Source organism: Tursiops truncatus, chromosome 20 (genome assembly GCF_011762595.2).
Source record: "Tursiops truncatus isolate mTurTru1 chromosome 20, mTurTru1.mat.Y, whole genome shotgun sequence".
In the NCBI taxonomy this organism is placed as follows: Eukaryota; Metazoa; Chordata; class Mammalia; order Artiodactyla; family Delphinidae; genus Tursiops; species Tursiops truncatus.
In genome coordinates, this window is record NC_047053.1 from 28,953,761 (window position 1) to 28,978,545 (window position 24,785).

Consider the following 24,785-nt stretch of genomic DNA (forward strand, 5'->3'; position numbering starts at 1 on the left):
TTAACCAGGCAATTTCCATTTCTGATGCTCTTCATTTCTTTGTTTAGATTCAGAGGTCCAACTGGTATTATTTCCCTTCTATCTGTAGCATGCACTTTAACATTTCTTATAGTCCAGGCCTGAAAATGTCTTAGTTTCACTATATTTTTTAAGATATATTTTTGCTGATTATAGAATTCTAGGTTAATATTTCTTTCTTTCAATCCTTTAAAAATGTCGCTGTATTATCATTTCACTTGTATTGTTTCCAGTGAGAAACCTGATTTCACCTTTATCTTTGTGCCTCTAAATATAACATCTTTTTTTTCACTGCCAGTTTAAGATTTTTTTATCACTGGCTTTGAGCAATTTGATTATTATGTGCTTTGGTGTTTTCTTCATGTTTCATGTGCTTGTAGTTCACTGAACTTCCTCAATCCGTGGATTTAATGCTTTCATCAAGTTCAGAAAGTATTTACTTTTTTCTTCCCATCCCCTCCTTTGAGGACTCCAGATATCTGTACATTAAGCTACTTCAAGCTGTTTTTCAGTTTAGGAATTCATTTTTCTATGTTCATATTTTGAATAGTTTCTACTGCTAATGCCTTCAAGTTCATTAATCTTTTCTTCTGCAATGTTTAATCTGTTGTTCATGCCATCCAGTGTATTTTTCATTTCAAATATAGTTCATTCTCAAGAAGTTCAATTTGGGTCTTTTATATCTTCCATATCTCTATTTAACTTCTGAACAAATGGAGTGGTTATAAAAACTGTCTTAAATATTCTCTCATAATTCTCACATGAGAATCCAGTTGTCTTTTTTTAAGCCATACAAAGATTTCCAAAAACAGAAACAGTACAAGTTTTCTCATCAAATATTATTTTGCTTTAGAGAAAGTTACTATTCATTGAAATGTTATTTATGTTAATATGCAATAGGTTATTATAAGTGAATTAGTTTTTAAAATTTGTTTCAATTTCTAATTCAGAAAATACCAATAGATATAACCCACATTAAAAAAAACAAACAAAAAAACAGTTCTTTCTCGATTTAAATTAACTGATTACTCTCCTCAGTATTGGTTATATCTTCCTGCCCCTTTGCACGCCAATTAATCTTTGACTGAACAACAGACACTGTAAACTTAACTTTGTTGGGTGCTGGATATTTTTGTAATCTTATAAATTTTCTTGCGCTCTGCTCTGGGATGCAGTTAGGTTACTTGGAAACAATTTGATCCTTTCAGGTCTTGCCTTTGTTAGATGGGTCTGGAGCAGTGTCCAGTCTAGGACTAACTGTTCCCCACTAGTGAGGCAAAAATTTCCTGAGTACTTCACCCAGTGTCCCATGGATTACAAGTTTCTCCACTATAGCGGTAGGAACTGACACAGTTACTGGCACCAGGCACCACTCCCTCTAATCCTTGCAAATGGTTATTCTCCCAACCTCAGGTAGGTTTCTTCACGTGCATGCCCTACTCAGTACTCTGCTGATATTTGAAGAGAACTCTCTACAAGTCTCTGGAGTTCTTTGTGCAGCTCTCTCCTCTGGTGTTCTGTCTACTGCACTCTAGGAGCGCTGGTCTTCCTAGACACTCAGCACTGTTTCCTCAACTCAAGGAGTCAGCCAGACTCTTGCAGTGTGCCTCCACGTGTTACAGCCTGAAAACTTTCTCAAGGTTAAGCGAGGCAATCATAGATCTGATTTATTTATTTATTGTCTCTAGGGATTGTTTTCATTTGTTGTCTCATGTCCAGTATCTAGGAAATGTTATTTTTCTTTTCAGTTGTTGCAGAAGAAACGGTTACTTCCATTACTCCATCATAACTGGAAGCAGACATCTCATACCAAACCAACAGATTTTAATGTAACAGAGTGAAATAAATTCACTGATACGGTTCCAGATTTCATATTGCAAATTACATTTAAGAAACAACCACTTGTTCAATTTGGGGGTAAAATCAAAGATAATTCACAGTTATCTAAAACTGCTTTTTAAAGTGTTCCTCCCTAACAAAAAGATTAATGGTTGTCAGGGACTGGGTGGGGAGGGGAAAGGGAAGTGACTGCTAATGAGTACAGGGTTGCTTTGTGGGGTGATGAAATGTTCTGAAATTAGATATTGGTGATAGCTGTAGAATTCAGTGAATATACTAAAATCTACTGAATTGTACACTTATTTATAAGGTGAATTTTATGGTATGTGAATTGTATCTCATATAAAAAAAACTTTTCCCAACTACATATGAAATCCAAAATCCCTGAGGCCAGATTTTATACATATACGTCAACCAAAACAACTTATTACAGTAAATTGAAAAGCCATACATTAAGAGATTTTTTTAAAAACACAAAACAATAAGTTTTCTCACCAAGTATTATTTTGCTTTAGAAAAACAGTTATTCAAGAAAATGTTATTTATGTTAATATGTAATAGGTTTATTATTACTTTAAACTGAATTAATAAAAACTTAAAATTTTTTCTGTTTCAATTTCTAATTCAGAAAATATCAATAGATAAAACCCACATAAAGAAACACTCTTTGGGATTCCCAGTAAAATTTAATAAGAGTATAAAGAGTCCTGAGGCCATATAATTTGAGAACTGTCAGTCTATGCCATCATACTATGCCAGGGATTCCATACTAGTATACATCTTAACAGACATAATGTAGTAATTAACAAAAGTAGTTAATAAAAAATGCTAAGAAGGTATGTAAACACACACGAAAGTTTGTTACTTAATTGCATGTCTTACTTGGAAGTTTCTGGCAAGCCAGCTGAGAGTTCCAGAAACACAGATAAGTAGTAACCACGAACAACTCCATTTCCATCCTTAAAAAAAAAAAAGAAAAAGATGTTATACAAACTCCAGATCAATTTAAATGTAAAAATTTAAGCCACAATGAAACAAACAAAATACAGATATCTGGATGCCAAAGTAGTTTTAAGCTTAAAAACAATAAGAGATAATAAAAAGACCAAGAGGTCTGAATCTATAACAATTTAAAACTTTTGCAATTAAAAAAATATATTAAAGCATACAAACTAAAGAAAATATCAACTACTATGAAAAGAGTTAAGAGTTTTAACACATATAGAACTCTTAATAATGAGCCTCCAAGAAAAATCAAAACCCCAAAGAAAAACGCCAAAAAAAGAAAAGCCTCAATTTCACTAGGAATGAGACAAAAAAAAAAAAGATATATAAGATCAAAAGAGAGTAAAATAGAAAAAGGTAACACTTGATTGATGTTGAAAGTAATTAAATATAATTTCTATGTTTTTTTTTTTTTTTGCGGTATGTGGGCCTCTCACTGCTACGGCCTCTCCCGTTGCGGAGCACGGGCTCTGGACGCGCAGGCTCAGCGGCCATGTCTCATGGGACCAGCCGCTCCGCGGCATGTGGGATCTTCCCAGACCGGGGCACGAACCCACAATTTCTATGTTTTATATGTTAGGATTCCACATAAGATTCTGTCTGGAGATTGAAAAGCTGTTTAAATTTCTGTTACAGAGATTTTTATGAGTACAATTATTCCCCTCTGTATTTCTCCAGTACTGTGTGAGAAGATTATATTTGTTATAACTATGTGTAAAAAGATCTGTTTCCCCAACTAGACTGTGAGGGCTGAGGGCAGGAATATGTCTATAGAGGGGTACATGTACTTCTTAACCCCTTCATTTCTAGGCTACTTTGCTCCAAAAGGTCCTGAGGCAGCTTTCAGGGTTTGACATGGTAATCACTCAATAAATATTACGAATAAATCAATCATCACTTAAGTGAAAAAAGCTGGACACAAAAGCTTATATGTTGTATAATCCTACTATATGAAATTCTGGAAAAGCAAAATTATAGTAACAAAAACAGATCAGTGGTTGCAGAGAGGCCAGGAAAGGAGAAAAAAGGGTTATGTGAAAAGGATAAATTACATAACTTCTGAGGGTGATAAAAGTCATGATTGTGACAATGATTATACAACTATATATATTTGTGAAAACTTGCTAAAATTAGCGAATACTACTGAACATAAATTATATAGCAAATTACACTGATTTTTAAAAATCAACCAATATCCTTGTTCAAATAGCTGAGGTTTTTTTTCTTCTTTTAAATTATGCTCCTAAAACGATTTCCCTGGAATGAAATCAATTAATAAAAGATAATGAACATTTTTCACTCCTAATTTTAACAGATAATAAGATTAGAAATTTCTTTGACTTAATTTTTATCATAATCTTTTTATTTTTAAAATAAATTTATTTATTTATTTTCGGCTACGTTGGGTCTGCGTTGCCGCGCGCAGGCTTTCTCTAGTTGCGGCGAGTGGGGGCCACTCTTCATTGCGGTGCACAGGCTTCTCATTGCAGTGGCTTCTCGTTGCAGAGCATGGGCTCTAGGCGCACGGGCTAGTATTTGTGGCACGAGGGCCTCAGTAGTTGTGGCACACGGGCTTAGTTGCTCCGTGGCATGTGGGATCTTCCTGGACCAGGGCTCAAACCCGTGTCCCCTGCACTGTCAAGCAGATTCTTAACCACTGCGTCATCAGGGAAGCCCTATCATAATCTTAAGGAACAAAATTTTTACTACTTTTATTGACATGCCATCTGTACCTCTAACAAAATACTAGCTTTAAGAATTTTCTTTTCTTTTCTTTTCTTTCCTTCTTTATTTTTGGCTGCGTTGGGTCTTCGTTGCTGCATGTGGGCTTTCTCTAGTTGCGGCGAGCGGGGGCTACTCTTTGTTGCAGTGTGCGGGCTTCTCATTGTGGTGGCTTCTCTTGCTGTGGAGCACGGGCTCTAGGCGCACGGGCTTCAGTAGCTGTGGCATGCGGGCTCAGTAGTTGTGGTGCTTGGGCTCTGGAGCACAGGCTCAGTAGTTATGGCACACGGGCTTAGTTGCTCCACGGCATGTGGGATCTTCCCGGACGAGGGCTTGAACCCATGTCCGCTGCATTGGCAGGTGGATTCTTAACCACTGCACCACCAGGGAAGTCCCTAGCTTTAAGAATTTCAATAGGCAGAGGATTCTGGAAAGACTGCCAAAATGGCAGCATAGTTTTTACAACTCTCTAAATCCAAACATAAAACAAAACAAAACAACTGAACAACAAAACCGAAATCTCACAAACAACATTTATAACAAAATTAAATGACAGGTTATCTCCACAACCCCCAAAACACAAGCAGGTAAAGACATACCAATTATAACCACAAAGACCTGCATGATATCAACAGTGTGGGAGAAAGGAAAGAGAAGCAATGGGACGTCTAATGGACCCGAAAGAAGGAAAACCACAAAATGGACAAAAGTTAGTCACTGAAAAGCATCACAAGCCACATATGACAGCTGAAACTGAAGAGTTGCTCAATATAATACCAACTGAGTATAAGGGGGCCTAATATAAAAAAGTCTGAAAACTAAATGCAGTCTAGTCACTCTAAACTCTTAAAGACGAGTAAGTACGGCCTTTTAGGACAGGTCCAAAGACTGCAAAGGAAATGCTAGGAGGAAAATAAAAGATAAACAGCATAGAAATAATACAAACAAAGGAAGGAAAAGGTCCAGATGAGAAGGGAAGAAGAACGAGGAAATCTCTCAGAAAGCAAGGCACCAGATTTCTGATTGTTATCACACTGGCTGGCTATCCACATGCAAAAGAATGATGTCGGACCCCTACATCATAAAAAAATTAATTCAAAACAGATCAAAGATCTAAATATAAGTCCTAAAACTATAAAACCTTAGAAGAAAACATAGGGGAAAAGCTCCATGACATTGGAGTTGGTAAGGATTTCCTGGATATGAAACCAAAAGCAAAAATAGACAAACTGGACAACAACAAAATTAAGAACTTCTGTGCATCAAAGGACACAATCAACAGAGTAAAGAGAAACCTTACAGAATAGGAGAAAATACACGTAAATCAGGTATCTAATAAGGGGGTCAATATCCAGAATATATAAACTCCTACAACACAACAAAAAACTTGATTAAAAAATGGGCAAAGGACTTGAATACACATTTCTCTGAACAGGATATACAAATGGCCATGAATAAGCACATAAAAAGATGCTCAACAACATTAATCATTAGGGAAGTGCAAATCAAAACCACAATGAATTACCTCACACCCATCAGGATGGCTACTATCAAAGAAACAGAAAACAAAAAGTATTGACAAAGATATGGAAAAACTGGAACCCTTGTGCATTGTTGGTGGGAATGTAAAATGGTGCAACCACTGTAGATAACAATATGGTTCCTCAAAAAACTAAAAACAGAATTACCGTATGATCCAGCAATAGTATTTCTGGGCATATATCTGAAAGAATCAAAAGCAGGATATTGAAGAGATATTTGCACACCCATGTTCACAGCAGCATTAGTCACTATAGCCAACAGGTAGAAACAACCCAAGTGTCCACTGACAGATGAACAAACAAACAAAATGTGGTATATACATACAATGGAATATTATTCAGTCTTAAAAAGGAAGGAAATTCTGACACATGCTACAAAGTGGAGGAACCTTACAAACATTATGCTAAGTAAAAGAAGCAGTAACAAGAAGATGTTACTGTGTTACGATTCCACATACATGAAGTATCTAGAGTAGTCAAATTCATAGAGAAAGTAGAATGGTGGTTGCCAGGGGCTGAGGAGAGGGGGAAATGGGGAATTACTGTTTAACGGGCAGAAAGCTTCAGTTTTGCAAGTAGAAAGAGTTCTGGAAGTTGGTTACAAAACAATGTAAATATACTTAACAATACTAAATGTACACTTAGAAATGATAAAAATGGTAAATTTTATGTTATGCATCACTTACCAAGATTAAAAAAAGAGGAAATAAAGAGAATAACATCCCTACAGACAATGAAAGCACCCTAGAAAAACATACTCAAAGATCAAAATTGTAACCATTTCAAAAGAACCTAATAGACACTAAGAAAATAATATGACGGCCCACAGGAAGAAAAGAAAAAATAAGAAAATAATATGATATGAAAGAATAACACAAATCAGTATTAGAAAAACTCAGAAATCAGGTAATAGGACTAAGGAAAGAGAAATAAAAGGAAAAGTTATTTAAGAAATAAAGACTGAACTAAAAGGAACACAAGAGCAAATAAGCACAACAGTTTATATCTTTCAAAAAATAAGTGAACAAAAGAAAATTTTAAAAATTAAAAAGAAATGAAGAAAAAGCTGAAAAGTTCAGAGAGAAAGTGGTAAATATTGAAGACAGGCAAGGAAGATGTAAAATGAAGATAATACAAGTCCCAAGAGAGAAAACCAAAGACAGAAACAAAGTAAATATTTAAAACTATAATTCAGGAAACGTTTTCTTTAAAAAGTCTAAAACTACATATTGAAAGAGCCCAGCATGTAACTGAGAATACTGACCGAGAACAACCAAAACATATAGTAGTAAATTATTGGACTTAAAAAGAATTAGATTATTTGGGCATCTAGACAATATTAGCAAATGCCTTTTAAGGATCAGTTTATCATCAGACTTTACCAAAAGAAAATGGAATTGAATATTTAAGATACCCAGTGAAAGAAAACATGAGCCAAGAATTTTGCATCCAGCAATACTGGCTTTAGCTTATAAAGGATAGAAACTATTTTCAACACACAAAAATTCAGGAAATATTGCTTTCATTAGCCCTTCCAGTAGAATTTACTAGAGAACAAACTTTGAACACCCTAACTGTTGTCCAGACATGGCATAGTGAAATGTGGAGAGTATATTTCCAAATAAAATTTTAAACATTTCTCAGTAATCAAATCAATGATGGAATTAGAGTTCCCCTTCTGAGATTTTTGTGTTTGTAAGGTGAAATAAGGCAAATAAGTGATTGATTATGAGATTATAATTCTATCACTTCCTATGGCTTCAAAAAGTAGGATTCCTAGAATAGAAGAAAGGAGATACAGGTGTAATGTAAAGAGATTATGTTTAAAAAACTCTATAATCCTTAATTTGAATTGTAAACATGAGCATTAACTCAGGAGTTATTTTATCTCTAAAAAGTACATACATACATGTGACACCCTGATATTCTATAATTATATAGCAATTGTAAAGTGTTCATAAATATTTTTTCTCTATTAAGATCACTGGAGTTTTTCCACTTCAATTTTAAGCACACTCCTACCCAGTTTTTCTCAAAGTATGGTCTTTGGGCTAAAAACAAACAAATAAAACTTCTAAAATGTATAACACCAAGAATGAACTAGGACTTTGGGTGATAATGTGTCAATGTAAATTCATCAAGTGCAAAAAATGTACCACTCTGGCACAGGGCATGTTGATAGTGGCAGAGGCTGTGCATGTGTGGGGGCAGTGGGTGCGACTAGAGCTCTCTGTACTTTCCACTCAATTTTGCTGTTAACCTAAAACTGCTCTAAAAAATAGAGTCTATTAGATAAATTTTTAAATACATACATACATACATATTAATCCCTCCCCCTTCCCAAACCCCCACATACATTTGCCTATGTAATTCCCTAGTTCTGTTCATGAAGAAAGCCTAGAAACAGTGACTAACCTGGTAGAAATGAGCACCCTTAACGCCCAGTTTGGTCTTGAAATACAATTTTCCCACTAAAAGAAATCAGGGCTTTTTGGATAAAATGACCAATTTTCAGGTACAGAGTAGGAAATGTACAAGATGAGACTAGAACATCTTGCCACGGAAGAGGACAAGAAAGCTAACTACTAGCGTCACTACTAGACTATTAGGGTCAGAGCAAAGTGACACAGAAGCCAACTTAAAGAGACTAAATATGTATAAATCCATGAGTTCATAATGATTTTTTTTTTAAAAACCTAGTTAATTACTTTCAGAGAATAAGGAAAATCACTAAATAACAGGAAAGAGTCTTGCCTATTCTATATGAACTGTAATACTGGATAACCAAACAATAGGTAAAGGTAAGCATCTCTTTATAAAAGCATTACACGTAATAAGCAAAAAAGAAACAAAATGAGAATCACTACTCTGCAACTTCCAGTGAATTAACAGATGTAGGCAATGTTCATCAATATGACAAAAAGATATGCAACTAGATATGATATGATAAAAGCACACACTACTGCTTATATTCTTGCCATTGGAATTGACTATGCAGCTCATCATACCACTGGGTCCAGCTGCCAATATGCAGCAAATCTACAGGTCAAAGAAACATACTGAAATGCACCATGAGTATGCAGTCAACACACATGTGTTTCTGATGACCATCTGTAAATGTATTTTTTTTAATGATTTTTAAAATAAGAATTTTAAACATTTCTTCTAAATGTTAGTGAAATAAGGTTCAGTAATATGCCAGTGTTTACACTGTTTATATTTAACTCATTTTTTTCACAGGTTTAGCAACATATCCTATAAAGAAACAAAATTGTCATTACTTTAATTCCTTTCTCCACTAAAAAAGTGAACCAGTGTACTATAGAACCCTAAAAGAAAGATCTTGGTTTCAAAATTTATTAGAAATAATGAAAAACTTACTGGGTAAACTTTTAACCTCCAACAAAGTCCTGAAACTTGAAGAGGTGGACTGTAAACAGGATCTGCTCTCTGACGCAAAGTACTAAAGTAAAAGAAAACCAACTGAATCCCAAGATCAAAACTGTTGGGAAATAGCAAACAGGCAAAAACAAAACCCAACCACTTCATGTTACTTATTTGAAGTCCTGGACCAGTAAATGAAGGTGACTGAAGAAGTCAAGATTCCACTGTATAAATTTATATATACTAACATTCTGAAATAAAAGAAACTTTAATGATACAGAAATATTCAGCAGTATCTTTTAAGTTTCAGGTTAAAAAAAAACCCTCAAAATTTTGTCATTTAAGGGAAAAGAAAAATATAACTAAGTGCCTTGAATCTAATTACCACTTCAACAGTCTTCCACCGTTAAAGGAAAAAAAAAAAGTTTCTTCCTCACATCCCCACAGTATAATTATCCTTTTCTAATATGGAAAAAAAATGTGGGGTAATCCTCGGTTTATATCTTAGCCACAGAATTATCCCATAAGAAAAAACAAATTAAATGGGGACTGGTATAAGTTCTCAGTTTGGCCTTAGTTTGATGTTATCAACTCTTGGGATTTTCTCTTCCCAAGGCAAGACCTTTTATATTCTTCATTCCCCACTTCCATGCTGCCCTTTAAGACAAGTCCCTTAGGACCTTTGTGTTTTAATATCTTGGCTTCTAATCTTAGAGAAAAAGTTGTAAAAGCTAACAAACTTAGCATGCAAGTTACAAAGCTTACAAATTTCTTACAATAATACCCTCCCATCCACAATTTCTTACTTCCCACCACTCTTATTTCTGAGGATGGGTAGGAGGGCTCATTGATCTCTATCATCCCATTCACCTTACCTTACTAGCAAAGGCTAAGTAGACCCTCTTCTTTAAAAAAAAAAAAAAAAAAGTTCCATTCCCCACCCTACAGGAGCAATCCATCTAGAAGATATAAAACAATCCAGACAAATGACCTCTATGTATCTAATACAAAACTTGTTTCTTCGAAGACTACACACTGAGTGACAAAGTTCATTAGGTCTGTATGCTACCCAGGAACGACACCTACCTAGCTCTTACTTACGTACACATACAAAAAAACACTAAAGTTGTCAAAAACTCTTACCTGAAATTCTCTAAAACAAAAGTAGCTGAATCATAAGATGGTACCAACTCACTAAAAAGAAACAAAAGAGAAAAAAATTATTTGGCTTATACAAGTTTAACATTTCATTTAATTAAGAAACAAAGTCAGACTTCCCTGGTGGTGCAGTGGTTAACAATCTGCCTCCCAATGCAAGAGACACGGGTTCGATCCCTGGTCGGGGAAGATCCCACATGCCAGGGAGCAACTAAGCCTATGAGATACAACTACTGAAACCCGCGTGCCCTAGAGCCTGCGCAGCAACTACTGAGCCCACGCGCCGCAACTACTGAAGCCCGCGTGCTGCAACTACTGAAGCCCGCGCTCCTAGAGCCCATGCTCCGCAACGAGAAGCCCGTGTACCGCAACGAAGAGTAGCCCCCACTTGCCACAACTAGAGAAAGCCCTCATTCAGCAATGAAGACCCAAGGCAGCCCCCCAAAATAAATAAATCTTAATAAAAAAAAGAAACGAAGTTAAGTCTCTCAGTAACATCTTACAAATTTTATTAAACTAAAATAAGGCCTTAAGAAATATTTTTAAAACTTTATTAAACAACATTAAATCAAATGAATTCATAAAACCATCAAAAGCTGACATCAAAGGTTTGCAATTAAATTGGAGACTCAACAAATACTTTATAATATAGCTTTTTTTAAAAAAGGCAATATATGATTAAGTATTAAAATAACTATAAGAGATATTTAAAAACTAATATGGAAATAGGAAAAGAAAAAAGTTAGGTGCTTAGGCTGGACACCTGAAATAGAAAACATATAAACTATTTTAAAAAATCAAAAGAAACAACAAAAGGATAAAATATTACAATAAATCCCCAAACTTACTTCTTCGGAACAAATTATGAGGAATATTGACAGACCCTAAATACTTTGAGACTATTTACTAGCAAATAAATCTATACAATTTTATAGGATAAGAATACATAATCACATAGGGGTCAAGCAGGATAAGCACATTAACAGTTTCATGGCAAGGCAAGATTACCTAGGGAACTTTAGTTCCATACAGTCTTCTCCAAAGAGAACTAAACTACATCCATAGAACTAAACTACATCTTCAAAGAGAACTAAACTACACCCACAGCACGCTAATAGTCTCTAGCACTGTCATTAGAACACCTCAAAAGTCAGAGATAGTAAAACATTTATGATAAAGACACTATCATACATAGTGTTGTAATACAGTGTAATATATTTAATATATAAAATTATAAATTTACCAAAAAGATAAACTGCAAGCCATTTCACCACATATTCAGCTATATTTTCTAAAGTTCAATTCATGAAAATGTGTTATTACCAAAATAAGACATAAAATGCATCTAAAGCATTTTCACACTGTGACAGTACCTGAAGAAATTAGTGGTTTGCCAGTGGAAATATAGTATACATTATTAAAAATACATCAGTCTTATTTTATGGTTAAGTATATGTAGCTAAACAGCTCACATCTTTTTCACAAGTAGATGCGGTTTGCCTTGCAACTATTAACTGTAGAGCTATTATCCAATTGTCAAGCACCCCTAACCACAGCCCTAGGCAGTAGTTACCTTTTCTCACATTCCTCATTCCTAGATCCCTTTTGTCTGGTTAATCCTTACAATTCCTTCAGATAACAAATTAGAAGTCACATACCTTTGGAGGTCTGCTCTAACTTCTCCCCACAATACGCTCTCTTAGCATTCAATATACACAAAACTCCAATTATCAGAACCAATGCAATTAATGCCTGGGAAGCCTTCCTGGAACCAAAAACCTAATCAGAGCTCCAAGGAATCTCTCCAGGATAGTCTTCAAATTTGGTCAAGTTATAATATGCTTTTGGCTATAATTTTGTGCAACTTCCAACTGCACAAACGTTGTTCAGTTCTCCCACTAAACATCTTTCAAAATGTCTACAGACATTATGCAGGCAATCCCCAGTTGCCTGCTGATCTTCATACTGTTTCTTCCACCATGTCCTTAATACTCAGTGTGATATATTTCCTTTGTTGTTGTTTTTGTTCTAAGACCAGAATATCATTGTCCTATTTTTAATCAGCTCTTGAGGGTCAAAGAGCTCTCACCAAGACACAAAATAAACAGAAGATGAAGAGGACATGTTTAACTTAGAACAGCGAGATAGAAAGCTTACAAGTTAAAGCATACAGGTAGCTAAAGCTTACTAACCAAGAGGGTACAGTATGGCTCTCACTTGCTGAGAATAAATGTTAACATTCAGAGCACAGAAAACAATTATCAATCCTACTATGACATACTCCTACATATGTATAATTTTTTAGCCAAAACTTTTCAGACACAAATAACATTATAATAAATTAGTGCTATGGGGAAGCATTAAAACAGGATACATATACTTCCCCTATCACCAGTCATCACATTTTATTTTATTACTGCTTCAATCACCTATCTTTTTCACTAAATCACAATATGAGGAAACAAGAACTCTCTATTGTGCTCTCTACTTGTATCTGGCACATGCCTGGAACATAGCTGGCATTCAAATATTCACTGAATGAATGGATATTTACAAATATTTGCTGGAAAATTCTTGTAATTTGGTAGAAGTATTTACTCAAAATTTCTTTTGCATTCTTTACATATATACACAAAGCCACAACGACCGCTAAGCCACCTAATTCTATCAATTCTACCATCCTTAAGTATTTATTAACATCTCCACATTATGCTCACTTGTTCAGAGGTTATCTATAATCATACTGGTGTTACCACTCTGTCTGCAAATAAGGCACAGCTTTATGTTCTCAAACTTTTATTTCTGTACCTCTTCTACTCTGGTCTTTATGATGACTGGATTCATCTCACGATGGTGTCAGTGAAGCTTCATGGAATATGGAGAGGCTAGCCTCAAAACATCTCTAGCCCAGTATTCTGAAAAATACTGATTTGCAAATCTTTAGACCAGAGACTTCATCATGACTTAAGGGATGAACGGAAGAAAAACAGGATAAGTATCCATTGTTCCCTTGAGAAAACAGACTGGTCAGCTACATAAAAACTGGTTTTCCATCCCAACTTGACCATTCTCCCAGAAACCAAAACTCTTTATGGACTGAGAACTGTACTTTTCTGCTATTTAAGTCCTCCCTGAGAGACTTAAATGCCCCAACAATACAGCCCTTCAAATTCTGGTTGAAATGATTTCTTTGCTGACTTCCAAATATAGCAGCTCTTATCACATCCCCATATTTTTGTTCATGTATACATATCCCATTCTCATCTGCCTAATGAAATTCTAAGTATCTTTCAAGGTCTTCCACAATTCCTTTCTAGGCTATGAAGTCATCTTTACCACAGCAGTCTACCCTGACTTCTCAGAATTTCTGATGTAACTAAGTAACAAATATTCAATTTTAATATACAATTCTCTACCATTTCATGTGGAATATATATCCAGTAAGATTACTTCCTCTTCCATGGCTCCTATGCAGGACTTACAACAGTGCTGAGCACATAGATGACCTTTAATAAATAACATTCCTTTGTTTAATGACCTTTTATTCGCCATTGTGGCTCTATCACAAATCATCAACCGATGGAATATAAGGTACTCAGTTCCATGATCTCAAAGCTTAGAAACAATCACCGCTGCTTTGAACATCTAAACTTTGGTCTGTAACTAAATGTCCATAAATGCTAGCCTTTCTTTCTTCTTTTTACATATGTATGTATGTATGTTTTTTTGTTTTGTTTTTTTTTTGCGGGCCTCTCACTGTTGTGGCCTCTCCCGTTGCAGAGCACAGGCTCCGGACGCGCAGGCTCAGCGGCCATGGCTCACGGGCCCAGCCGCTCCGCGGCACGTGGGATCCTCCCAGACCGGGGCACGAAATCGTGTCCCCTGCATCGGCAGGCGGACTCTCAACCACTGCGCCACCAGGGAAGCCCTGTATGTATGTTTTTATTTATTTAATAATAAATAAAAAAAGACTGCGTTGGGTCTTCCTTACTTCACGCAGGCTTTCTCTAGTTGCCACAAGCGGGGGCTACTCTTCATTGCGGTGCACGGGCTTCTCATTGCAGTGGCTTCTCCTGTTGTGGAGCGTGGGCTCTAGGTGCACGGGCTTCAGTAGTTGTGGCTCCCAAGCTCAGTAGTTGTGGCGCACAGGCTTAGTTGCTCCGCGGCACGTGGGATCTTCCCGGACCAGGGCTCGAACCCGTGTTCCCTGCACTGGCAGGCAGATTCTTAACCACTGCACCATCAGGGAAGCCCCTAGCCTTTCTTATTTGGCCCTCTTTTCTTTGCTGATCAATGAATCAACAGATGGAACACCTGCTTCCTCTATACTGCAAATCATAAACTAAGTTTCTAATAAAAATTACAGTTAAGTTATAAGGCAAGTTTTCCAGTAAGACAGTAAGGTTTACTAGAGAGGGAGAGGGCCCTAAGGTGACCTTTTCCCAGGGAAATCTCCTTAAATATCAGAGTTTTATTTTTTACTTTTTGGTGGTTTTTTTTTTATTGATGTGCCTCCTGCCTCCCCCATCCCAACCCCAGTTTCAGTCCCTTCCATCTATACCCAAAAAAGAAGGTAGTGAAAGGAAGGTATTATTGGGGTTCTGAGTCCCTTGTGCAATTAGAAAGGAAAAAGAAATCAAAATAGGGACTTCCCTGGTGGCGCAGTGGTTAAGAATCGGCCTGCCAATGCAGGGGACATGATTCGAGCCCTGGTCTGGGAAGATCCTACATGCCGTGGAGCAACTAAGCCCGTGCGCCACAACTACTGAGCCTGTGTTCTACAGCCCATAAGCCACAACTACTGAGCCCACGTGCCATGACGACTGAAGCCCGCACACCTAGAGCCCAAGCTCCACAAGAGAAGCTACCACAATGAGAAGCCCACGCACTGCAACGAAGAGTAGTCCCTGCTCGCCGCAATTAGAGAAAGCCCGCACACAGCAACGAAGACCCAACACAGCCAAAAAAAATAATAATAAGTAAATAAATAAATTAAAAAAAAAGAAATCAAAATAATCACTGGATGTGACAGAAACTGACACTCAAGAAGTCAAGCAGGGGGACTTCCCTGGTGGTCCAATGGCTAAGACTCCTCACTCCCAATGCAGGGTGTCCAGGTTTGTTCCCTGGTCAGGGAACTAGACCCCCACATGCCGCAACTGAAGATCCCACATGCCACAACGAAGATCCCACATGCGGCAACTAAGACCTGGCGCAGTCAAATAAATAAATAAATTTTTTTTTTAAAAAAAGTCAAGCAGAGTTGCTTGCCTGATAACCTGTTGCAAGTAGTATCAGTATAGGAGTTTACCTCTATCAATGGTACCCAAACTTTACTGCAGAGTTACTTGAGGTGCTCAAGATTCATTTTCTAGATACCATCTCCAAAGACTGTCAGGGAACAGGCCTGAGAATTTTCATTTTGGAACAACACTCCTGCTGGCTCTGATACAGGAGATCCATGTACCCTATTCTGAATTGTAAAACCCTTATCTCCATATATGGTATTTATATCAAAACTCGTTTCATTCCACTGATGACGGATAGAGTAATTCAGAAAAGGTATCTTCAAAACTGAAATGGCTGACCACACTATCAAAGAGGCAGCCTTGGAATATTAATGAATATCCCTAGTTGACTCAAATCTATTTAACAAGAGCAAATACCCAGCCCTTTTATTAATATTCAGTGCTTGAATAAAATATAAATATTTTATCTGGCTTGTTAATTCACAAAGAAATGAAGACTTACCTTATTGGTCAGGGAGAACTACCTGAGTTCTAGTTGTTAGCAATAGCTTTCTTTTGAAACAAGTATATGCATTTGCACATAAACTTCAAAAGAAAATAAAGTAAAAAAAAATGTGTCATACCTGGTAAAGTCTGGTGGAACAGGAGTGGTAACAAAGGACGCCATGGGCTTTCGATGAACTTGCTGAAACATCATGAGGATCTCTGAGCTCTTAGATATCAACTCACTCTTACTACAAGATCGCAACTGTTTGAGGAAAAGAACTGTCTGAATAAAAAAATTACTATGCATTGGCACCCCCAAAATCCTTAATAAAGAAGGAAAATGGAAATTATTCTGGTTATATACTGAAAAAACTGAGATAAAGAAAAATATTGGGTTGGCTAAAAGTTTTGTTCGGTTTTTTCTGTAAGCTGGCTGTAGTAGCACTTAGTTGTCTTTAACTTCATTCAAAAGTTTTGTTAGATTGTATGTGACAGCTGTCATATCAGGGTGCATTTAAAGAAAGACTTCTCAAAATTGGTGAATTTTTGTGTAGCCATTTTAACACTGAAGATGGAACAAAAAAAGCAACATTTTCGGCATATTATGCTTTATTATTTCAAGAAAGATAAAAACGCAACCAAAATGAAAAAAAAAGATTTGTGCAGCGAATGGAGAAGGTGTTGTGACTGATTGAACATGTCAAAAGTGTTTTGCAAAGTTTCGTGCTAGAGATTTCTCGCTGGACAATGCTCCACAGTCGGGCAGACAAGTTGAAGTTGAGAGCGGTCAAATTGAGACATTAATTGAGAACAATTGACGTTATACCATGCGGGAGATAGCCGACATACTCAAAATATCCAAATCAAGTGTTGAAAATCCTTTGCAACAGCTTGGTTATGTTCATTGCTTTGATGTTTGGGTTCCACATAAGTGAAAAAAACCTTCTTGACCATATTTCCACATGCGATTCTCTACTTAAACGTAATGAAAATATTCCGTTTTTAAAACAAGTTATGACAGGGCTTCCCTGGTGGCGCAGTGGTTGAGTCCGCCTGCCGATGCAGGGGACACGGGTTCGTGCCCCGGTCCGGGAAGATCCCACATGCCGCGGAGCGGCTGGGCCCGTGAGCCATGGCCGCTGAGCCTGTGCGTCCGGAGCCTGTGCTCCGCAACGGGAGAGGCCACAACAGTGAGAGGCCCGTGTACCGCAAAAAAAAAAAAAAAAAAAAAAAAGTTATGACAGGCGATGAAAAGTGGATACTGAACAATAATGTGGAACAGAACAGATCATGGGGCGAGCAAAATGAACCACTACCAACCACACCAAAGGCCGGTCTTCATCCAAAGAAGGTGATGCTGTGTATATGGTGGGACTGGCAGGGAGTCCTCTATTATGAGCTCCTTCCGGAAAACCAAACAATTAATTCCAACAAGTACTGCTCCCAATCAGACCAACTGAAAGCAGCACTCAACAAAAAGCGTCAACAGAAAACGCATAATATTCCATCAGGACAACGCAAGTCCGCATGTTTTTTTGATGACCAGGCAAAAACTGTTACAGCTTGGCTGGGACGTTCTGATTCATCTGCTGTATTCAACAGACACTGTACCTTCAGATTTCCATGTATTTAGGTCTTTACAAAATTCTTTTAATGGAAAAAATTTCAATTCCCTGGAAAACTGCAAAAGGTACCTGGAACAGTTCTTTGCTCAAAAAGATAAAAAGTTTTCAGAAGACGGAATTATGAAGTTGTCTGAAATATGGCAGAAGGTAGTGGAACAAAAGGGTGAATACGTTGTTCAATAAAGTTCTAGGTGAAAATGAAAAATGTGTCTTTTATTTTTACTTAAAAACCGAAGGCACTTTTTGGCCAACACAATAGCTTCTTTCAAAGTGGGTTTGAAAGTTAAGAATCTAGGTTTATTAATTTCCATTATAACAGTAAAGTTATTGAGTAAATGTATTTGATTTTAATGTATTTTTCTCTCATTGTATATTAGCATAAATCCAATTCTAAGCAACTACAAATGTATTTTAGACTGGTACAGTGAAGCCATTATGTATATAAATGAACAAACCCCTAAAAGTCAACGACCTTCAAACAAGGATTTCTCAAATTGCACTCCAGGGAACAGAGAAATGTTACGACCTAACACACAGAAAAAAGTCTTAACCTCTATCAATCTAGGAAACATTAAGTTATACCAAAGGTAAAAAGTGAGAAATCCAACTTTAGCAAAATAAGCATGGTAGTTAAAAGACTACTGATTCTGTACTCAAGACAACCAGTTTGAAGTCCTAGTCCTGCCACACACCAATTATGTGGCTCAGAGTCTGTTATGTGTAAAACTGGAATAATATCTACCGCTGCTTGCTGTGCTGGTTTGTTAGATCAAGCATGAAGCTGTATGTGAGACAACTTTGTAAACTGCTATGGGCTGAATCGTGTCCCCACCCCAAACTCATTTGTTCCAGTCCCAACCACCAGTACCTCATAGTGTAACTATATTTGGAGATAAGCCCTTCAGAGGACAAAACGAGAAGGCAGCCATCTGCAAGCCGGAGAGAGAGGTCTCAGGGAAAACCAAACTGCCAATACCTTGATCTTGGACTACCAGCCTCCAGAACACTGAGAAAATAAATCTCTGTTGTTTAAGCCTCTTAGTCTGTGGTGTTTTGTTACGGAAGCCCTAACAAACTAATACACTATCAAGTGCCATACAAATGATATTCAAAAACCCACGACAACTGGGTTTATGTCTTTTAGAAGATAGTTGCTTACAGCTCACCAAGAATAACGATATAACATAACTGGTATCATATGATAAATACCAAAATTTATAGCTTTCATTCAAATATTTATTGAATGCATACTATGTGTATCCTTCCTTGACCTTATTTCCTCCAAAGGTAGACTTTTAAATAGATACCTTTAATAAAGTTAAGGTAGTTCCTTTTACTCTTAGTTTGCTGAATAATTTGGCCATGAATGAGGATCGAATATAATTGAATGTTATTTTAAAAATTAATATTATTCTATTCATTTCTACTTATATGTTCATGTGGTTTTGCCCTTTAAACTCTTGAGTTACAATCAAGAGATTTTTCTGATAATGAAACATTCCTTTCATTCCTTTCATTAACCCTACCAAGTCTTGCTTTCTTGTTTTGTTTTAGTAAGTATCCTACTGATTTTGATTTGTCAGTATTTTAACATTATGGTATTTATGTTTACAATAGAGTTGGGCTTTAATTTTGTTTTCTTACAGTGTTCTTATGCTGACTCGTTATTAACATTATATCAATCTCAAAGACTGAGATGTTAGCTTTGGTACATTTTGTATTCTTTTAGGAAAAAAAAGTGCTTATGATAGATAACAGATATTTAAAGATCTGGTAAAAATTTTCCATTAGTCTGGATCTGATGTCTTTTGACTATATACTTCCAATATAATTTACGTAATGTTTCTTACTTTAAATTATATTCTTTCTTAGGTCATTTTTGGTAATTACAATTTCCTGGAAAACTATCTTCTTCATGTAGATTCTACCTGAATAAAGTTGCTCATTTGTGTAAAGCACATAGAATAGTGCCTGGTATATAGTAAATGCTATATCCATAATTACTTTGTAAAATATTTTTATTATTTAAATTTCTACTATATTTGTAGTCACGTCCCATTTTTCTTCCCAATATACTGTTGGACGTTTTCTTCATTTTTCCTAATCAACCTTGTTAGAGTATCTTCCATTAAATTAATTTATTCAAAGATCCAATACTGGGTATGTTGATCCTCTCAACTATTTCATGGCACTCTCTTGTTATTTCATCACTGCCTCTGTGATTTCCTTCCATTTTACGCTTCTATACCATTGTTCTTTTTTCTGTCTTTTTTCACTTATTCATAATTTCTTAAACTTCATTTTAGACTAAAAGTTTCCTTCTAAATATCCTGTAGCTACATCTATTTTAATAATTTATCATTCCAATGGCAATGTCCTCCTTCACTTAAGAACTATGGAGATATTTAACATATATTTAAATGTGTACTTACATACATATATGTAAATTTTTAAACTGTGTTTTTGATATCTATCTTAATTATACTGTGGTCACAGAACATGTTGTTTATATAAATTTATTAAATTTCTTCAGAATTCTATATACCTTAGTATGTGACAAAATGTTGAAACTGTTCCATGTGGACTTAAAAAGAATATATATTCTTCAGTTTGGGATTCAGAATTCCACATATACCTTTTAAATAAAGCTCTCAATTTTCTTTTTCAAAGATCTTCTATTCTTACAATCTTTTGTTAGTTGGAACTATTAGTTTATCAGATTTAAATAAAATAAAATAATTTATTTTTAATCACTCACTACAGATAGTAATTTTATGAAAATCTTATAATTCTGTCAGCATCTGCATTATATATAATGAATTTATGTTTTGGGAACACAAAATCATAACTGTCCTATCTTCCTAAGGTAGATTGCTCCCTTTTTATCACTCGTAATATTTTCACTTTAAATTTCTCATCATTCTCTAGATCTGTCTTAAGAAGTTCACCATGGGATTTTTAAAACTTCGACTTAATCCATTTACATTTATTTTTATTACTGATGTCAGTGTCATCCACTAATGACAATACACAAAATCCAAAAAAATACTCAACCTAAAAATAACCAAAAAAAAAAAAAGGAACAAAGAGCAGGTGGAACAAACAGCAAGATATTAGACTCAAACTTCACCCTATAAGTGAGCACACTAAACATCCCAGTTAAAAGTCAAAGACTGTCAGACTGAATTAAAAAAACTAGAGCCAATTGTATGCTGCCTACAAGACACACACACTTTAAATATTTAGGAAAAAATACATTAAAAATAAAATGACAGAGTAAGATATGACATAGTAATACTAGTTAAAAGAAAGCTAAAATGGCTTTTTGACATCAAATAAACTAGATTTCAAAGCAAACAGGTCTTTCACACTGATAACGGAAACAATTCATCAAGAGAATGTAACAGTCCTTGGACTTCCCTGGTAACACAGTGGTTAAGAATCCGCTTGCGGGCTTCCCTGGTGGCGCAGTGGTTGAGAGTCCGCTTGCCAATGCAGGGGACACGGGTTCGTGCCCCGGTCCAGGAAGATCCCACATGCCGCAGAGCAGCTGGGCCCGTGAGCCATGGCCGCTGAGCCTGCACTTCCGGATCCTGTGCTCCGTAACGGGAGAGGCCACAACAGTGGGAGGCCCGCGTACCGGGGGAAAAAAAAAAAAAAGAATCTGCTTGCCAATGCAGGGGACATGGGTTTCAGCCCTGGTCAGGGAAGATCCCACATACTGTGGAGCAACTAAGCCCGTGTGCCACAACTACTGAACCCTCGTGCCACAACTACTGAAGCCCGCACGCCTAGAGCCCATGCTCCACAACAAGAGAAGCCAACGCAATGAGAAGCACGCCCACCGCAACGAAGAGTAGCCCCCACGCGCCACAAGAAGAGAAAGCCCACGTGCAACAACGATCCAATGCAGCCAAAATAAGTAAAATAAATAAATTTTAAAAAAGAAAGTTAAAAAAAAAGAATATAACAGTCCTAGATGTTTATGCCCCTACTAGTATGGCTTCAAAATTTATGAAATTGGGGACTTCCCGGGTGGTTCAGTTGTTAAGACTCCACACTCCCAATGCAGGGGGCCTGGATTTGATGCCTGGTCAGGGAACTAGATCCCGCATGCTGCAACTAAAAGATCCCATGTGCCACAACTAAGACCTGGCTCAGCCAAATAAATAAATAAATATTTTTTAAAAAACAAAAACCAAACAAACAAAACCCAAAATATATGAAGCAAAAACCGAAAGAACTGCAAGAAACAGACAAATCCATAATTATTGCTAAAAATTTCAATACCCCTCTCTCAATAATTGATAAAACAAGGAGACAGAAAATTCGCAAGGATATAGTAGACTTGAATATCATCATCAACCAACTTGACCTGACATTATAGACTATCAGAAAAATCCCCAAATATTTGGAAACTACTTGAGTCAAAGAAGTCACAGGGGATATAAGAATGTATTTCAAACAGAAAGGTCTCAAATCAATAACCCCAGCTTCCACCCTAAGATTTTAGGAAAAAAAGAGCAAATGAAACTCAAGCTAAGCAAAAGAAAGAAAATAGTTAAATCAAAATAAAACTCAATAAAAAAGAAAGAAAAACAACAGAAAAAAACCAAAACGAAAACCAAAACCTAGTTGAGAAGATCAACAAAAATCAATATCCTCTAGCCAGACTGAGCAGGGAAAAAAGATAGAAGATACAAATTACCAATGTCAAGAGAGAAGTGACATTTCATTCTACAAATGTTAAAAGGATAATAAGGGAATATTATTAATTTTATGCCAATAAATTTAGCAAATTCAAATAAAATGGAATAATTACTTGAAAGACACAAACTACCAAAGCTCACTCAAGAAGAAGTAGGCAGGGACGTCCCGGGTGGCACAGTGGTTAAGAATCTGCCTGCCAATGCAGAGGACACGGGTTCGAGCCCTGGTCCAGGAAGATCCCACATGCCGCGGAGCAACTAAGCTCCTGTGCCACAACTACTGAGCCTGGACTCTACAGCCCGAGATCCACAACTACTGAAGCTCGTGTGCCTAGAGCCCATGCTCCGCAACAAGAGAAGCCACCGCAATGAGAAGCCCTCCACCACAACAAAGAGTAGCCCCTGCTCGCCACAACTAGAGAAAGCCCGCACGCAGCAACGAAGACCCAATGCAGCCAAAAATAAATGAATGAATGAATGAATGAATGAAAAAAAGAAGTAGTAGGCAATATGAACTGCCCTATATCTAAATTTTTTTTTTTTTTTGGTTGCACTGCGCAGCATGTAAGATCTCAGTTCCCTGATCAGGGAATGAACCTGTGCCCTCTGCAGAGGAAGCACAGAGTCTTAACCACTGGACTAACAGGGAAGTCCCAAGAACTGCCCTGTATCTATTAAAGAAACTGAAAACTTTTTGTTTTCCTTTTTTCTTTCCACAAAGAAAACAAGGCCCAAATGGCTTCATTGGTGTATTCTATCAAACAACTAAGGAAGAAACATTATCAGTTCTACACAACTTCTTCCAAAATACTGAAGAGGGCATAATTTAAAGCTCATTCTTTAAGGCCAGCATTACTTTGATAACAAAGCCAGACAACAATTCTTTAAGAAAAGAAAACTACAGTCTAATATCCTTCATGCACAGAAGTGCAAAAATCTTAAACAAAATTTTAGTTAATCAAATCCAGTAATATATTAAAACGACAATACATCAATCAACTTAGGGTTTTTAACCCAGGATAAAAGTTGGTTTGATATTTTTCTTAAATGTTCATCTATTTTAAGAACTAAAAAGAAAAACCATATGATCATCTCAATATATGCAGAAAAAGAATTTGACAAAATCCAATATTCAATCCTAATGAAAACTCTCATCAAACGGAATAGAAACGAATTCCTAAACCTGATGAAGGACATCTACAATAAACCCACAGCTAACATCATACTTGAATCAACATTATACGAGAAGTTCTGGGCAGTAACACCTAACAAGAAATAAAAGGCAGCCAGATCAGAAAAAAATCTGTCTTGGACTTCCATGGTGGTCCACTGGCTAAGACTCTGCACTCCAAATGCAGGCGGCCCGGGTTCAATCCCTGGGCAGGGAACTAAATCCCATATGCCGCAACTAAGAGTTCACATGCTGCAACTGAAGATCCCATGTGCCGCAACTAAGACCTAGCAGCCAAGTAAATAAATAAATAGAAACACAGAAAGACAGGAAAGGAAGGGGGAAGGGGGGAAAGGGAGAGGTAGGGAAGGAGGGAGGGAGGGAGGGAGGGAGGAAGGAATGAAGGAAGGAAGGAAGGAAGGAAGGAAGGAAGGAAGGAAGGAAACCTGTCTTTATTCAGAGATTACATGACTATCTGCAGGCAATCCAATGAATCTACAAGATAGCCACTAGAACTAATAAATGAATTTAGCAAAATCACAGGATACAAGATCAATATATAAAAATCAATTGTATAGATACAAGTCAGAAATTGGAATTTTTAAAAAACATCCTTTATCATATCAAAAATTCTGAAATACTGAATAAATCTGACGAAAGATGTGAAAAACTTGTACCTTGAAAGCTACAAAACACTGCTGAAATAAAGTCTTCATGAAATCAAGACTCAGTATTGCTAAAATATCACATCTCCCTAAATTGATCTATAGATACAATGTAATTCTGATCAAAACCCCAAAACTTTTTTTGGCAGAAATTAATAAGCTGATTCTAAAGTTCAGATAAAGATGCAAAGGATCTGGAATAACAAAAAACAA

General features: G+C 36.5%; 1 protein-coding gene across 15 annotated transcripts in view; it reads right to left on the reverse strand.

Annotated features, from left to right (window-relative positions):
- Positions 1–24,785, reverse strand: part of TRIM37 (tripartite motif containing 37) — a 163,907-nt gene that overhangs the window by 115,564 nt on the left and 23,558 nt on the right. For 13 of the 15 annotated variants that reach the window (XM_073797194.1, XM_073797188.1, XM_073797191.1 and 10 more), the window contains 4 exons: positions 16,540–16,664; positions 10,653–10,703; positions 9,507–9,588; positions 2,740–2,816 (listed from right to left, as the gene is read on the reverse strand). In XM_073797194.1, the coding sequence (XP_073653295.1) occupies positions 2,740–2,816; positions 9,507–9,588; positions 10,653–10,703; positions 16,540–16,664 (335 nt within the window). The remainder of the gene's footprint in view (positions 1–2,739; positions 2,817–9,506; positions 9,589–10,652; positions 10,704–16,539; positions 16,665–24,785) is intronic. The other 2 variants (XM_073797197.1, XM_073797198.1) reach the window with 1 other exon arrangement.